We start from the raw sequence: 14,889 nt of genomic DNA, 5'->3' as shown, positions 1-14,889 counted from the left end.
TAGTGCCGAAGTAGAAAGTGACACTTGGTAACATCGGTGAGAGAGCACGACAATCAGTTTTCAGCATGGTTTTCAAAACCGGATTGGACCGGACGGTCAAACCGGAAAAACCGGGAACTGGTCAAGTGACCGGTTCCGTTTTTCCCCCAAAATGAATTTTCTCGAAAAACCGTTGATTTTGGTCAACAAACCTTTGATCCGGGCAGTTAACTGTTTGAACAGCTTTGACCGTTTTTTATTTTTTTTAATTTTTTATTTTTTGTCAGAATGGGCCAACCATTCAGTTCGAATGGTCGGACCGTTTGACCCGGTAACTGAACCCCTGACCGGTTCGGTTTTAAAAATCATGGTTTTCGGTGTTCGAGGCGGAGAAAGAATGAGAGTTGAGAGGGAGACTAACATGTAGCCTGTTTGACGCTGTCAACCTCTAGGCTCCAATCAAGGTTGGTCTCTCTGTTACTTCAAAATCTCGATGCTTTGGTTGTTTAAGAACAATTTGAGACGTCGAATAAACCAGTTCCATTCCGATTGGTCGGAGGTGGGGACCGTACTAATCTTGTTCGCACTTTCAAATATCTTATGGGTTAGTTTTCTATCCTCATATCGCATTACTCGATTTCAAAGTATTTGTACTTCTTAAAACTTTGGTTTTTGGAAGCTTAGCGATGCAGTTCTTATCAAGAAGAATCCTTTTTATTTTCAAATCATGGATTGAGAGACATCTTAGGGAGGACTACACGGTGAAGTTAAATAGAAAGAAAAAAGGATTTGCGCCAACCGATATATGGGCTGTATTGATATTTTGAACTTTGACTAAAATGATTAAATAATGTCTCAAACAAAATGTTTGGTGTGGATCCCATTCTTAATTCTAATAAAAAATGTATTAATTATAATGAATTCTAAGGGTGTGAGTTTCATTCTTTTAGATGAAATAGTTTATTATTTGGAAACTTGATTTAAATTTTTTTTTGTAAGTATAACTAAAAATAAATTTATCAGATAAATAGTAAATATCAATTAAAGTGGGTTAGTCTTTACAAATAAGACATCATTTAATCTTTTAAACCATATTAAAAACAATATAAATAAATACTTAGTACAAAGTCATTCTCTACATAAAATATGATAGGTCTCTTAAATTAAACAAAAAACCTAACCTAAATAAATTTAAAAATATTGAAACAGTTCAGAATAATGGCCCGCCTACTTAGTATGGGGTCATTCCTATGCTAAAATATAATAAGAATAAATGCCAAGTGCCTTTTACTTAATAAAAAAAATACTTAATTTAGTCTTATTAGGCTTCCCAAAAAAATTTCTGGGCCAAGCCACGCCAAAAAAGACCACGCATTATGGGTGACCCACAACCCAGAGGTTATTTGGATCTGTAGAACTGACCCGAATCGCGATAGCCTCGGACGAAAACCGTGTCAATTTGGGGCTTAATGTGAGAAGGGATCAGAGTAAAAGAGTGAGGACACGGCAAGAGAACTGATGGAGCTACCGGCTACGGCTCCTCGGTCAAAATATTTTAGGTAGTTTTCAGTTATGAAGACTTCTACTTAGTGCTGTACCTTCCATATTAAGTAAGTTAACAAATTTAGAAGTTTTTATATTCTAATCATTTAATCAGGACTTCTAATTAGTGCTGTACCTTCCAACATTAAGTAGGTTAACAAATTTAGAAGTTAATCAAGACTTCTACTTAGTGCTGTACCTTCCAATATCAAGTAAGTTGACAAATTTAGAAGTTTTTATATTCTAATCACTGTTGGAAGCAGGTTCTAACTCTTTCGAATATTTATAAATAGCTTGGATCGATCGGAGGAAATTATTGGTTCATTACTCTGTCATTTTGCTTTGGGTTGTTTTGTTGCTGTCCAAATGCTTGCGGCTTAACCATTCATTGTTTGGGTTGTTTTTGTTTCTGTGATTTGCTAGTTGTGTTCTTGTGGGTTAGACAGTCATGGCGGCCTCGGAATCCAGCCTACTGGAATACTGGCGGGGCTTTTTTCATGGTGCGGACGTTGATATATTCACCATCATCGAGAGAGCGATCAAGGTTGCAGCTTTGGATCGTCCAGAGGAATTCGGTATGAAAAGGGAGAGGCTCATGGAGGCAACCTTGTCATTCGGAGTAGAAAACAAGAGCAGCGGCTCAAAGTCTGTGGAGTGTGACAAAATGGAGATGAAAATGATAGCAGACGCAGACCGTAAAGAGAAGAAGGTTGATTCTACTTCGAAGGATGGCAACAGGCATGCATCAAAAGATGTGGTAAAGGCGAAGGAGACTAAAGATGGTATTAAGACGAAGACGGCCAAGATAGTGGAACCCATGCTAGTGGGTGATTCTCTCAGTGAGAAAATCAATGCCAGTAAGAGGAAGCTTCACGAAGGTTACCGAATTGCTGAGAATGCCAAGAAGAGGCATTGCATAACGGTTTTGGATCTGCGCAATCTTCCCAAGCAGACTGTGTTTAAAAAGAATACACATCCGAGAGCTGCCTGTGGAAAGAATACCATCTGCCGGGCAAGGTGATGAGAAAGTCATTTTACAAAGAAGGATATATATATCCTGTAACAGTTGTTTCAGAAATAATGAAAATATCATGGTTCCTCCATGGGTGTAGGCACAATATGCCGAACCACGTAAATATTGCTTCTTGTTTTCTTTATGTGTTTGAGTGTGAGAGAGACAGCCTAATGCAAAAATTCCAATAAGCACTGGATAGCCCCCAAGAACCCAAGTATTAGGACCAAAATTGGGTAATGGCCTTTTTTGCTTTGTTCAAGAGGCAATGCCATATTGGTTCATGGATGCTTCGGCTAATGAGACCCTGTTCCTACCCTACTACATTAATCCTGTACTTGTGCTGCTAAGGCAGGACCCATTTACAATGCAACCACCCTGTTCATACCCTCCCTTGCAAAAGAGTGAGTGAAACTGTTTTTGAACTGATCCAATTGAGTGAGGTGTTCAAATTTTTGCAGAGCACTTTTACTTCTCTGATATAGTGTCTGAATTCCCAGTTTGTTTTCCTCACCCCCTGTTAGTCTTCTTATATTTCCATCAGTCAGGATACTGGGAGAAACTATATAGAACCCTTGAATTGTGTTCCTAGGAGTATAAGAATGGAATTGGAAATCTAGCAGATGCATAGACAGCCATGTATAGGGGACATCAAGTCTTCTAGAAGCATTGGCAGTTAAGCTTGAATGTGTTCTTATAATTTTATTCATATGGATTAGGAGTTGATAATAAGTGTAGGTTCTTGATAACCGGCCTTGTCGAAGCGTCTTTGTAGCTTTTGCTACATTTGACCATCCATTATATCATTTGTCTTGCAATGGACTTTCCTGCATCACTGCCGTCATTATATGTCCGTTCCAGTATGTTGGTTGACATTACTGAACTTAAGTGGTAGTTGGGTCAAAGTTGGTTTCAAAAACTCCTAGTGGCTAATGCTTCCCAAACATGAAAGAAAACTTATCATATTCATTTATTTTTGAAGAAAGAATTAGATCGTTTTAGATAAACAAGGGGTGTGAAAAAATGGGGAATGTCAGATCATTACAACAAGCAGAATAGGAAAGTGGATAAACAAAAATACTTTAACCTTAAAAGTACTAGCTTTACAGAAGAAAATTAGCAATGAATCCTTGCAGAGATACTATTTGCAGCAGAGAGGGAGCTAAGCAATTCCCTCTATGTCCTCTTACAAAGCAATCAAATTGAGGCAATCTCATAAAAAATAACACACATTCAGCCTAACACATGCTATCTTGCCAATGTACAGCAATTCTACTAATAAGTAATAACAAATCTACCTTTGTAAAACCCTTAACTAAACAAGCAAGTAGTGCATTACAAAATACTGACTTTAAGATAGTATCTACAAAAAGAATAGAAAAACACATTTCTGTCAGTATATATATGTCAATTAGAAAAGTTGGAGCCCTATAATCCATGTGAACATTTTAAGCTACAACCACTGGGTTCTTGTTTATGAGTATCAAGTATATCCGAAGAAAAATATTTTTTTTTATCTTTAGACAGCTACCTGTTGATGCATACAGACATTCCATCAAGGATGCAAACAGCTTTCATCTGACTGGTTTTGCTCTTTCTGCTGTAACTATTTATTCAACTGTATTTTGTATGGAGTTATTAAGTAAAGACAGAGCAAACCTGGTGATTTCAGTGGGTCAGGTTTGCTTCAGGTCTGCCTAACATGATGCAGGTTGAGTCAGCTTGACCTGATCCAACGTGACCCCTGATTGAGTTTGACTTGAACCTGATCCAATAAAGTTAAGGCAGGTTTACCATTTAACCAAAGCAATTGACAACCATACAGATCTTTTCAAATCTACATTTTCCCAACTTGAAACAGTATAACTTACCAGCCAACCAGATCCATTCTATGAAGAGGGAGATGAATAGAAAGAAAGGAAATAAAAAAGGCATACAAAAAAATATGCATCATTTTGAAGTTGGACATTTTGCATAGAAACTTGCAAGCCGAAATTAGCCTTGTGGCTTAGTGAAGACCACCAATTTAGGGAAAATTATTTAAAAGCCACCTGTATTTTCTAACAAAAATTCTTAAGTCTCCCCTGTATTTGACCTCCATCAAAACATGTCTTCAAGTCTCAATTAAATATACTAGCATACCCCTCATGTTAGTTGTCTTGACAACACTGTTATAATTATTTAATGCTTTTAAAATCCCATTTTTGTGCATGAAAAATTGTATTGGGATGAGGTATGTTGGATGAAAAAACTGGAGGCTTGGGTGTGAGAAAGTTGAAGGAAGTGAATATAGCATTGATGGGAAAGTGGTTTTAGAGATTCAGAGAGATGAATGGGATCTGTGGAAGAAAGTAATTCAAGCGAAATACAGTATGAGGAGATCAAGATGAGAGCCGGATGAAGTGAATCATACTTTTGAGTGTTCTATTTGGAAGGGGATTGAGAAAGCCACATAGATTTCAGTGGAGGGGTAAGGTATGCAGTAGGGAATGGACAAAGGACTAAGGACTGTTGGTGTCGAAACAGACCTTTGAAAGATGACTTCCTATCCTTGTACGAGCTAGCAACAAATATAGAGGCACAGGTGGGTGGCTGCTTATCAGACAACAATAGAGTCAGGGCGTGGACACCATAGTTTAGGAGGCAATTAAATGATTCAGAAGTTGAATCTTTGATGTGCCTGATGCATTGTACAATACCCAGATGGACATGGGCAGAGAAGAATGAGAAATGCCAGATCATTATCACAAGAAAAATAGGTAGGCAGATAAATAAAAATATTTTAATCTTAAAAGCACTAGTTTTCCAAAAGAAAATTAACAATTGAATCCTTGGAGGGATACTATTTGCAGCACAGAGGGAACCATGTAATTCACTCTACGTCCTCTTACAAAGAAATCAAATTGAGGCAATCCCATGAGAAATAGTACACATATTTGGTGATCATTCAGCCTAACACATGCTATCTTACCAATGTACAGCAATTCTACTAATAAGTAATAACAAACCGGCCTTTCTAAATCCCTCAACTAAAGAAACAAAGTGGTAAATTACAAAACACTGATTTTAGATAATATCTACAAAAAGGATAGAAAATCACATTTATTTTAGTATATGTATGTCCATTATAAAAGTTGGGGCTCTATAATCCATGTTAACTTTTTAAGCTACAGCCACCGAGTTCTTGTTTTTGAGGAGCATCCAGTAGTCCCAACCTCTAGGACTAGTATCATGCATTGCTTTCCCTTTATTTAATTTCATTTTGTAGTGTCTACACTCAACAGATACAGGTATAGCTGAAGAAAAATCATTTTTCATCTTTATCAGCTATTTGTTGATGGATGGATATAGAAATTAGATCCAGGATGCAAATAGCTTGAATCTGATTGGTTTTTCCCTTTCTACTGTAACTATTTTACATCTTGAAGGAAGCAAAATTTTAGAAGGTATGCTTTCCATATGCATAATCCAGTTAGTTATTCAACCATATTTTGTATGCAGAGTTTAAGTAAAAACAGAGCAGACTTAGTGATACCAATGGGTCAGGTTTGCTTCAGGTCTGCTGACTTGACCTGACCCAACCTGACACCTGATTGATGCTGACTGAACCCCAGATCCAATAGGGTTAAGGCAAGTTTACCATTTAACCCAACCCGTTGACAACCATATAGATCTTTTCAAAAGTACTTTTGCCCAAATTGAAACAGTATAACTTACCAGCCAACCAGATCCATTCAATGAAGAGGGAGATGAATAGAAAGAAAAAATACCATACAAAAAACATGCGTCAATTGAAGTTGGATATTTTGGACAGATATATGCAAGACAAAATTGACCTTATAGCTTAGTGAAGTCACTACTATAGAGAAAATTATTTAAAAACTACTCGTTGTGTTATATAACAAAAATAATCAAACCTCCCCTGTATTTTGACCTCCACAAAAACCTACCTTTACAAGCGTACCCCTTATGTTAATTGCCTGGACAACATTGTTACAATTTTGAAATCCCATTTTTGTGCATGAAAAACTGTATTGGGATGAGGGATGCTGGATAAAGAAAGCTGGAAGCTTGTGTGTGAGAAAGTTGAAGGAAGTGAATATAGCACTAATGGGAAAGTGGTCTGGGAGATTCAGCGAGCAGAATGGGGGCTGTGGAAGAAAGTAATTCAAGCCAAATACAGTATGAGGAGATCAGGATGAGAGCCGGGTGAAGCCAATCACACTTTTGGATGTTCTATATGGAAGTGGATTGAGAACAGCCACAGAGAGTTCAGTAGAGGGGTAAGGTATGCAATAGGGAATGGACAAAGAGTAAGGCTTTAAGTACTGTTGGTGTGGAAACTGACCTTTGAAATATGACTTCCCATCCTTGTATGATCTAACAACATGTATAGAGGCGTAGGTAGCCGGGCACTTATATGGAGTCAGGGCATGGACACCGCAGTTTAGGAGGTAATTAAATGATTGAAAAATTGAATCTCTGATGGGCCTAATGCATTTGTTGTACAATGTCCAGATGAACATGGGCAGAGAAGATAGGAGAGTGGGGACCTGGGAGAATTCTGGTCATTTTCAGTGAAGTCCTTTTATAACCATTTAATATCACAAGCGGATAATGGCTTCCCATCTCATGCTGTGTGGATCATGTGTGTCTTCAAAGGTGTCTTTGTTTGTTTGGACAGCTTATATGAATAAGATTTTAACAAGGGACAATCTGTTGAAGAGAGGAATGGTGGTGGACAGAAGAACTTATTAGTTGTGTGAAGAGTATGATGAATCAGTTAACCATATATTCATTCACTGCAGTTTTGCCAACAAAATTTGGTCCAAAGTGATGAAATTATTTGCCATCAAGGGATGTTATCCTGCTTCAGTTGAGGACCTTCTGAAGGGATGGAGATTGGAAGGATTAAGCAAAAGAGGAAGAATTATATGGAACACTGTCCTGGCAGCAGCTTTGTTGATGATCTGGCAAGAAAGAAACAACAGAGCTTTAGGGAAGAGGGTCTCTCCTGAGTCAATCTGTTTACAGATTTTAGGATAATTACACTTTTGGGTAGTATTTGACGAAGATTTTATAGGAATAGACCATAAATCATTTTTTCGTTTTGAAATTCTTTTTTGTTAATAGTAAAGGAGTGGTGGTATAGGGATCAGAAGTGTATATAATGGAAACATTAAGATATAAATGGATATGCCAAGGAAACTCAAATAAGTCCCAGAGGTAAATCAGTAGAACTGAATCTAGGTCTTGACTGTAAATAATGTGCTTTCACATATGAAACATATGTTTTATTAGATTATGTAAAGTGTGAACTACTAGAATAGTTAATGAAAAGTCGATTAGAATAGCTTTTAGAAGAATCTCTCTTTTATTTGGGTAGTTTTTAGCAGCATTAATTAATAGGATAATTCAAATTTGAAATATTTGTAATGGTTGAGTATGGGTTTGTAACAGTTTGTACCAGCTAGGCATCAGTTTGTGAAGGTTAAGAATGGGATTGTAACAGTTGACTATGGACTTGTAACAATCAAGTATGCTTTGTAATGATTATGGGTTTGTAACAGTTTGTATGAATTGAATATCAGATATAAATGGTTGAGTATGGTTTGTAATAGTTAAGTATAGATTTATAACAATTAATTATCAATTTATAATGATTTAGCATAAGTTGTCGATGGTTTATATCAGTGCATGAATTTGATAGAGCACATTGATCAATCCAACTTGAATCTGATCCATTTATATCAAATTCAAATATCCAATAATAATTAAAAATCATATTTGAATGTACCCCCAATTCAATCTGTTATGATCTGATTAAAATTATAATATCTAAAAATATTTAGTAGATTGTAGATAGACAGATATGCCCTTTGCCCTTTGGAAGGGTTTGGAAGACAAACATATTTGGAATTCTATAGGAACTAGCAAATGTGAATATGCTTTGCATGCAACTAATCTAGATGATGATGATGATGATGATGATGATAATGGTGATTATAGTTATAATATGTTTCCAAGTTTTCTCCAATTTTTTATTTTCTTGTGTGTATTAAAATAATTCTTATTTATAACACTTGTTTTTGTTTAATATGATGAATATATGACATTAGAGATGTGCCCAAATGTGTCCAAATACCTTTAGAGAGCTCCCTGTTCAACTCTTCTAACCTTGATAATCCAGTCTACCCTATTGACTAATTTTTATATGACAAAATACCATTGGTTTATTTCTCTCTCTGTTTCATTGCCTATTTCATGTTTACTCATCTCACAACCCACCAATAACTGACTAGTTCAATCTCAGTGAATGGATGAACTTATTTTTGGAATTTTGGCTTTAAGGATGGAGATGAATAGAGATTGTCATTGTAATCTCGCTAAGAGTTTTAGAAAATGTCTGATAGGAGGGTCTCTGGAGATATTGGAAAGTCAGAGCATGTTTATGAGAAAGTTAAAAAAGTCACTTGTACATCCTTATAACAAAATTTACTTTCATTTTCAAAACAAAATCGTACTCATACTAAATGCTTGTAAAACTGAACTGGAGTGCAAATTCACTTTAATTTATCATTTGCTCTCTTACCAAATACAGCCTTAGATGAAAAGCACGATAACATCAGTGATCTTCCTTGTAATTATTATTATTATTTTGATAAATATCTGCCTTGCAATTATTCTGAAGATGGGAATAATTTTAATAATGCAAATATTCTGAAAGAAAATGGATTTCAAGGACTCATAAGATTCAATTTTCCAACTTGAATAAAAGAAATAAACATGTATTATTTCCAAATTTCCAATTTGAAAAAAGTGACCACTTCATGTGAGATGCTTTCCTCCTGTATATGTTAGAAACCACCCATACAGAGATCATTAATATGGTATTCTTAATTTTTAAATAAAAATGCAAATATTGTTTTCAGAATTATTTCAGATATTAATTGAAAGGATTCTCTAAATTTGTGTGCCTCAGAAACACTACCCTAAATCAAGATGTCATGATCCTCAGTTCACTTTGAGATATCTATGTCAACTGAGATATTGGACCTTCTAGGCAAGTAAGATATAATCAAAATTGTCAATAGTGTCCTAACAATAACACAAATTGAATATTTGTTAATTGGAATTTAGTGAGGAAGATGTCCAAGAAGAAACAAAACAAATAAAAAACTGAGGATCCTGGTGGATTTGAACCACCATCCTCTTGAGATGTACTGGAGAAAAAGCTTCATTTCCTAAGTGCTCTACCAGTTGAGCTAAGGATCCACATATGAGTTGCATACCCTGATCTTTGGCAAGAGGAAGGGTGGGTAGGGAAGGTTTTGAATGGAGATGCCTGGGGCCAGGCGGTAATCAGTAATTTGTAAGTTGCTCTTTGTAAAGTTGCTTTCTGTGTCTCTGTTCTTGGTTGTGACATGTGAGAACCTGGTTAGGTGTTCTAATGTTTTTTACATTGTACCAGTTCTGGCCTGCTTGCTTTTTTCTTAAGCAGTTTTGCTTCCTCTCAATGAAATATTCTATTACTGATAAAAAAAAAACTAATACATAAAACAATCACTTCATATGATAAATATTTCTCTCTCATATACCTAGACTGGGTGTAAGCCAATCATGCCCAGAAAGAAAATAAGCCAAGAATAATGAAGTGAGAAAATGTGAAGGGAGCACATTTGAAAGGTGGAACCTATCAAATTTCAAAGTGACAGGTTCACTATTGATCATGAAAAATATAATCCAATTATTACTAGAACCACAAATACAAATCATCAACATCATCTAAGTCTTGTCCCAACTATATAAGATCAACTACATGAATCATGTTTTGCAATTCAATTCTGTTTAGTGCCATATCCATTGTTTAACTATGAGCGCTTAAATTATCTATAACTCAATTATGATAGCAAAAGGATTGAGATATATAACCCGATAAATGATACCTGCATAAGATCATTACTTGAAATGAAGCCAGACCTCAGGCTAGATTCTTTGATTTTTGTTCTGTTCTTTGTTTCTCCTTTAGATTTTTTATCCACTTTGCAGACATGAGGTGCCAAAACCTACCACCTAACCCATCTCCCATGATTGGTGAATAAGGTGTTGGATTTGAGGACTGTGCATAATAATTTTGGTAAATGAATAACTGCATCCTTGGAAATGTCAAGAGAGTGTAATTCCTTGTTGAGATACATCAGAGTTCCTGATGCTTATTACAAGCAACACTAAAATTAAAATAAAGTAGGCATTCGCTTGCTTATTACAATCTACACGTGTAAGATATAGTTGGCATCAATTCTCTTAGCTGTCATTTCCAAAATCACTGACTAATTTAAAACAAAATTAGTTAAAAATTAATTTGACTATCCACTAGTCTTCTCTAAATGTCCATCTGACTATCCAGGATATATATTGAACAATGGAAGGATAAAGAACCTAATTTGTGAAAAGGGACAATAGATGGAAAAGAAACACCATTAAACATCTACTGGGCAAACAGCAAAGAACAAAAGCAATGCGAGAGAGTGAGAGTTGAATATGTATATGGTTACGTTTCTATATTGTTGATTTCTTCAGAAAAAAACAAGCAAACATTCTAACATAGATAATTGTTCATCATGAGATAGTAAACCATTTAACTTAAAAACTCTTGCTTAGGAACTTGCTTGCATGAAAGAGAAATAACAAGGAATATCATTTAGTGGCCAAGCTGACTATATAGTCAGGTCTTTTCCTTGAGCATTCTACAGTTTTCTTCAGGGTAATCAAATGAATTACTTGTTTCCTTTCCCTTGTCAGAAATGTAATCTTAGAATTTCTACATACCCTGCTACAATACAAGAAGGGTAATTCCATTTGATGTACAACCTGAATTTGGACTGCACTGATTTCTCATACAAGCGAAATTGATATGGTCATTAATATTTGGAAACTGTGTTAAACTGTGTTAAACCAATACCTCTAATTTATTACAAGAAAATTACTACGGCATGGAGATCTATAGGAGCCCCACTTTTGATACTAGCAAACAAGCAGGTGAGATGGTCCATTTTGTGGCGTATGTCACTTTAACCCTAACATTCTTAACAACCAATTCTTTATTTGTTAAATTTGAAGGTATATTTTCCTGTTTTCTGTTTATTTTCTTACTTTCTTAGCTTTTACTCAATGAGCCGATAAAAACTTATTTTTACAGATTGGAGGAACACCTGCAGTCATTCTCTACCTCTTGGAGCAAGGGTTTTTATATGGGGATTGTGTTATGGGCCCGGGCATAGGATCGCGTCACGGGTCGGTCCACGAGGAAAAGCTCCTGTTTTCCTTTGTTCCTCCCCCTCCTAGCTGAACCTATGGCGTCCTAGAGGGTGATTTGTCCAAGAGATCACCAAACTCTCATTTTACTCCCTTTCTTGTCTGGAAATTTGATATCTTTATTCAATAATTTCAGCTCCTTATATAGGGGATTACAAGAGGTAAGAGTCCTCCTTGTAGGAAGACTCCTTGATAACTAAACTGCTTACAGATAAGCTGGATAAGACTCCTAGATAAGACTAACTAAACTGCTTATAGATAAGATAGATAAGACTCCCTACTCAAGAAGGATAAAAACTCCCTAAGATAAATCAGACTCTATACTAATCCTTATTGGAATAGATAAGATAAGAGTAAGAAAGCATATAAGATAAGGATAAGGTAAGATGAAATTTGGCTAGCTAGATAATCTGATGAGGGTCCCACGTTACTGCTGCTGCCGGCGGCGGTACTTCTTCCCCACGAATGCGTCCATAACATTACTCCCCTCCTGGACTACAAGCTTGTCCTCAAGCTCGAAATCTGGATATGTGTCTTAGAGTTCAGTCAAGGGAATCCAAGATAGGTGGAATGATTTAGCCCTTCTAGATCGAGTTCCAATGAAGGGGGTTCATCCTCATCATCTTCTTGTTCCACCAGGAGGCAGAAAAGTCTTTTGCACTTGTGCCCTGCTGAGTAGAGTTCATCACAATTAAAACACTGTCCCCTTGCCCTGCGTTCTGCCATCTCAGCCCCGAACAAGTGCTTAATAAGGAGTGCAACAACGCTGCTCCCCTCACTGGATGCTGATCTAGAATTGTGGCTCGTCTGTGGTTTCTGCTCCTGGCTGGCTGCTGAAGATGGAGCCATTCCAAGTGGTTCTGAGGATGCCCATGCGGATGGAGGCCGCCCCATACTAAAGGTTCCGCAGCTGAGCTGCATCTTTCGTTCGAAGGCACAAGCTAGATTCATGGTTGTAACCAAGTTGGGGGGGGGTGTTGCATCTCCACATCCACCCTCAAGAGTTCTGCTAACCCTGCGGTGAACATGTCTACCTGCTGGTCCGGTCGTACCGAAGCTGCTCTGGCAAGGAGGATCTGGAATTGGCGCTAGTATTCAGCCACTATTCCCGTCTGTTTGAGGTTGATCAGTTCACCTAACGAGTTGCTCGTCAATGGGGGCCCAAACCTGAGGAGGTAGTAGGATTTGAATTGGGTCCAACTGAGCCCGGGTTCCTCCTGCTCCAATTTATAAAACCAGAGTTGCGCCTCCTCCGTCATGTGGAATGCGACCAAGCTTACCTTGTCGTTGTCCCCTGTCCGTTGGTTGTGGAAGAACTGCTCGCATCTGTACAGCCATCCCAAAGGATCTCTGGCGCCGTTGTATGAAGGGAACTCCAACCTGCTATACTTGGGAACGATCGCGGCTACCAGGGCGACGACCTGCTATTCGCTGGACGACTCCATCAAGTCTGGTTGGCAGTTGTTTATGGTTACAGCCCCTTCTAGATTCCTCTCCTTGTTAGAGAAATACGATTCCAGCAAGCGTCGCAGCTCCCGGACATCGTCTTTGACCTTACGAACCTCCATGCTGGTTTCTGCGAGCCTATGCTCCAGTTCATGGACCCTAGATGATAGCGGCTACAAATCTCCCATGACGGTAGGCTCTGATACCAAGATGTTATGGGTCAGGGCGTAGGATCGCATCACGAGTTAGTCCACGGGGAAAAGCTCCTGTTTTCCTTTGTTCCTCCCCTTCCTAGCTGAACATATCTTGGCGTCCTAGAGGGTGATTTGTCCAAGAGATCACCAAACTCTCATTTTACTCTCTTTCTTGACTGGAAATTTGATATCTTTATTCACTAATTTCAGCTCCTTAAATAGGAGATTACAAGAGGTAAGAGTCCTCCTTGTAAGAAGATTCCTTGATAACTAAACTGCTTATAGATAAGATAGATAAGACTAACTAAACTGCTTACAGATAAGATAGATAAGACTCCCTACTCAAGAAGGATAAAAACTCCCTAAGATAAATCAGACTCTATACTAATCCTTATTGTAACAGATAAGATAAGAGTAAGAAAGCATATAAGATAAGGATAAGGTAAGATGAACTCTGGCTAGCTAGATAATCTGATGAGGGTCCCACGTTACTGCTGCTGCCAGCGGTGGTACTTCTTCCCCACGAATGCATCCATAACAGATTGCATGATTGGTACTTCCATAATTATTGTAGGTGTCTTCTTTTTAATCATAAAATTGACTTAAAATTTTGTTATTTTCTAGTGACTGGGAAGACACTGGTAGAAAATGCAAAAGATTTCCTTGTTTTGGCTGAAGGACAAGTTAGATAGTAGATATTTAAAAATGTACAAATTGTTTTTCCTTTCGTCCTTAGTGCAGTTTGAAGGTGAATGCTTCTATCTTGCTGCCATTTTCTTAAGTAATACTTCTACCTTATTCTCTTTACTTTTATTTGGCAAATTATAAGACCATTAGAGAACCTCGTCAAGGCAACAAACCATATCCAAATATTATATGGAAATCTAGCACTAGAGGGATCTGTGGCAAAAATTACTGGAAAATAAGGGCTATATTTCTCTAGTATTATGTTTCTTATCAATTATGCATTCATATTTTCTTTTAAAGCTGGAAGATCCCTTTACATAACATATATTATCAGTGAATTTCCCATTAAATGCATAGAATAAGTAATGACTGCAAGCATGCTGCAGGTCCTACTCTTGTTTTCTAAAGGTGAAGAGCCTATGTAGCAACCATCTCTGACAATTCTATGAGTTTTAAGGTATTAACATATTGGTGGGATTACTTTGTATGAGTCTATGGTAGCATCCATCATCCTTTTACCTAGGAATTACATTTCTGTTGTCCAACGCCTAAGGCCAACACTGGTAATCTGTTTCTGTTATCAACTGAAAAGCCTTTTTAAGTTTTTCCTTCTCTTTGATGAATCAAATTTTTTCCCTTGCCTTTTATTTTAATTTTTAACTCCTAATTTTTCATTGCAATGAATGGAGGCATGCACATGCAGATTACGTACAA

General features: G+C 37.1%; 1 protein-coding gene across 3 annotated transcripts; it reads left to right on the top strand.

Annotated features, from left to right (window-relative positions):
• Positions 1-1,423: 1,423 nt before the first annotated feature.
• Positions 1,424-14,636, top strand: LOC148876075 (uncharacterized). Of its 3 annotated transcripts, XM_088965646.1 has the most exons (4): positions 1,476-1,589; positions 1,675-1,733; positions 1,945-2,538; positions 14,562-14,636. In XM_088965646.1, exons 3-4 carry the CDS (start codon positions 1,970-1,972, stop codon positions 14,611-14,613), a joined length of 621 nt encoding a protein of 206 aa, XP_088821772.1. In that variant the 5' UTR covers positions 1,476-1,589; positions 1,675-1,733; positions 1,945-1,969; the 3' UTR covers positions 14,614-14,636. The 3 variants fall into 3 exon arrangements, with proteins under 3 accessions (XP_088821771.1, XP_088821773.1, XP_088821772.1); XM_088965645.1 differs by lacking the exon at positions 1,675-1,733 and having other exon boundaries at positions 1,424-1,589; XM_088965647.1 differs by lacking the exons at positions 1,675-1,733; positions 14,562-14,636 and having other exon boundaries at positions 1,424-1,589; positions 1,945-2,654.
• The last annotated feature ends 253 nt before the right edge of the window (positions 14,637-14,889 follow it).

The sequence above is a fragment of the Nelumbo lutea genome, chromosome 1, assembly GCF_056320005.1.
Source record: "Nelumbo lutea isolate HS-2025 chromosome 1, American lotus-T2T, whole genome shotgun sequence".
Taxonomy (NCBI): domain Eukaryota; kingdom Viridiplantae; phylum Streptophyta; class Magnoliopsida; order Proteales; family Nelumbonaceae; genus Nelumbo; species Nelumbo lutea.
This window is presented reverse-complemented; position numbering and strand designations above follow the sequence as displayed.